Source organism: Perognathus longimembris, chromosome 28, assembly GCF_023159225.1.
Source record: "Perognathus longimembris pacificus isolate PPM17 chromosome 28, ASM2315922v1, whole genome shotgun sequence".
In the NCBI taxonomy this organism is placed as follows: domain Eukaryota; kingdom Metazoa; phylum Chordata; class Mammalia; order Rodentia; family Heteromyidae; genus Perognathus; species Perognathus longimembris.
In genome coordinates this window covers 80226358-80228388 of record NC_063188.1, presented here as the reverse complement: position 1 = coordinate 80228388, position 2031 = coordinate 80226358, and the positions used below count along the sequence as shown (strand labels likewise).

At 35.6% G+C, this 2031-nt stretch overlaps 1 protein-coding gene across 1 annotated transcript; it reads left to right on the top strand.

The window, feature by feature from the left end:
* The first annotated feature begins 243 nt into the window (after window positions 1–243).
* Window positions 244–750, top strand: LOC125343152 (chromobox protein homolog 3-like). Its single transcript, XM_048335421.1, has one exon. It carries the CDS (start codon window positions 244–246, stop codon window positions 748–750), a length of 507 nt encoding a protein of 168 aa, XP_048191378.1.
* The last annotated feature ends 1281 nt before the right edge of the window (window positions 751–2031 follow it).

Sequence of the window (2031 nt, the reverse complement as noted above, 5' to 3'; positions counted from 1 at the left end):
AATTGAAGCTAAGACGGTGGCATGTGAATGTACAGTTTTTAGTTCTGAAGGGATGTTGATTTATGATGGTTCCCATTTGTACGAGTCTTGTGGTTTTTTTTTTCCAGGTTGTACCAGAAAACATTAAACAGTATTGACTTGAGACTATCTGGAGCTTGAGATGCATGGGCCATAATCACTGCAGAATTGGAACTCACTGCATCTGACGTGACTAATAATAGCTGTTCACATCTGTAATTCAAAATGGCCCCCAAGAAAAGGATACTACCGAAAAGAAGATTGACACCATATGGCAAGCGTATAAAATATCCAAAGTCAGAGCCTAAACTATTTGCTGTAGAGAAAATAGTGGGCCGACGTGTAGTAGAGGGAAAGGTAGAATATCTCTTGAAATGGAAAGGATATTCAGATGCTGATAATACCTGGGAAGCAGAAGAAAATTTACATTGCCCAGACTTAATTGAGACTTTTCTAAATTCTCACAATGTTAGTTTATCTGATAGTAGCACATCAAATGAGCAAAGAGATTCAGGTGACAATGCAAGGGGCTTTGCTAGGGGTCAAGAGCCTGAAAGAATAATTGGTGCCCAACAAAGTAGTGGGGGATTAATGTTTATGATGAAGTGGAAAGATTCTGATGAAACTGAGTTGGTGCCAGCAAAAGAGGCTAATGTGAGATGCCCTCAGATGGTAATTGCTTTTTATGAAGAGATAATAACTTGGAATTCTCCAGAAGGTGAAGCTCAGTAATCATCTGATTTGTGTACATATACATGTGTACTTATATGAATACGTATATAAATATGTTATTAGTTATATATAATCTGAGTTTTTATCTTGGAATTATAGTTGTGAAACAATAACTTTCTAATAATAAAATAAAGTTTGTTATGTTGATTTTGAACGTACTATAGAAGTTGTTGAAATACTGTTTTTGCGTCAGTACCACTGACTACTTTGAACAAATATAATAAAGGATTTCTGGTTGCTTCCTCTTTCAGAAAATAATTTGTTTCCCTGGTATATTTACTCTCTTTTAATAACAAGTTTCTTTAAATGTTAGGCAATCTTTTTTCATGATGTAATAATAATGACTTATCTTTTATTGCATTCTTGAAGGACTATCCTTAATTTTTTAGTTAACGTGTATAAGGGTATACAAAAATACAGTGATAGTTTTCTGTTTTTGAGATTTTACTTGCATAGAGTTGCTAAGTACTAAAATCAGGTCCTTAAAAATGCTAGACAAAAATGTACCAGTGATGGGGTGTGAATATGGCTTAGTGGTAGAGTGCTAAGACCTCTGTCTTATACAATACTCCAAATGGTCACAATATACACACAGAACCATTATAAGCAGAAATAAAATTAATCAATGTAATTTAAAAACAAACATTTCTTCACTATCAATCCTTTTACTTTATGGGCAAGGATAAGGACAATTTAGATACAAATCTTCTCACCACAACTCTTGTTTCAAATATGGGAGAGAAAGATGCCTAATTCTAGCATGTATTCCCTCAAGAGAAATGTCATTCGTTTATGCAAAAGAAACTTCCCGAAGTTTCTTAGATCAAATTATGTTTTTGTTTACCAATACTGGGAAGCATGCAGAGTTTTAGGCAATTTCTCCACTGAACCTGCATATATATCCCAAGTGCTATGAGAAGCTTTTCTGTTACACATTTATTAGCACATATTAACTGTAGTGTATAGGGTTTCTGCAAAAAGATGTGTGTGGTTGAATATGCTCTGGCATGCATGAGTATGTGCAAGGGTATTTATATGTGTACTCTAGCTTGAACACTGGGCTTGGGTACTGTTCCTGAAGAATTTTTCCTAGCCAATTGAGAGGCCGAAAATGGGAGGATCACAGTTCCAGGAGAGCTGAGGCAGAAAACTTTGCAAGGTCTCTTCTCAAGGAAGTGCTACACATAGTGCTGTACATCTGTTATCTTAGCTATGTTGGGAAGATAGGAATACTAACATGTGTACCTCATGCCAATTGCACCCAGCAGGAGATGACAGCCA

What these genes read in the sequence shown, in the direction of transcription:
- LOC125343152 (XM_048335421.1), top strand. Translation starts at nt 244, where the DNA reads ATGGCCCCCAAGAAAAGGATACTACCGAAAAGAAGATTGACACCATAT.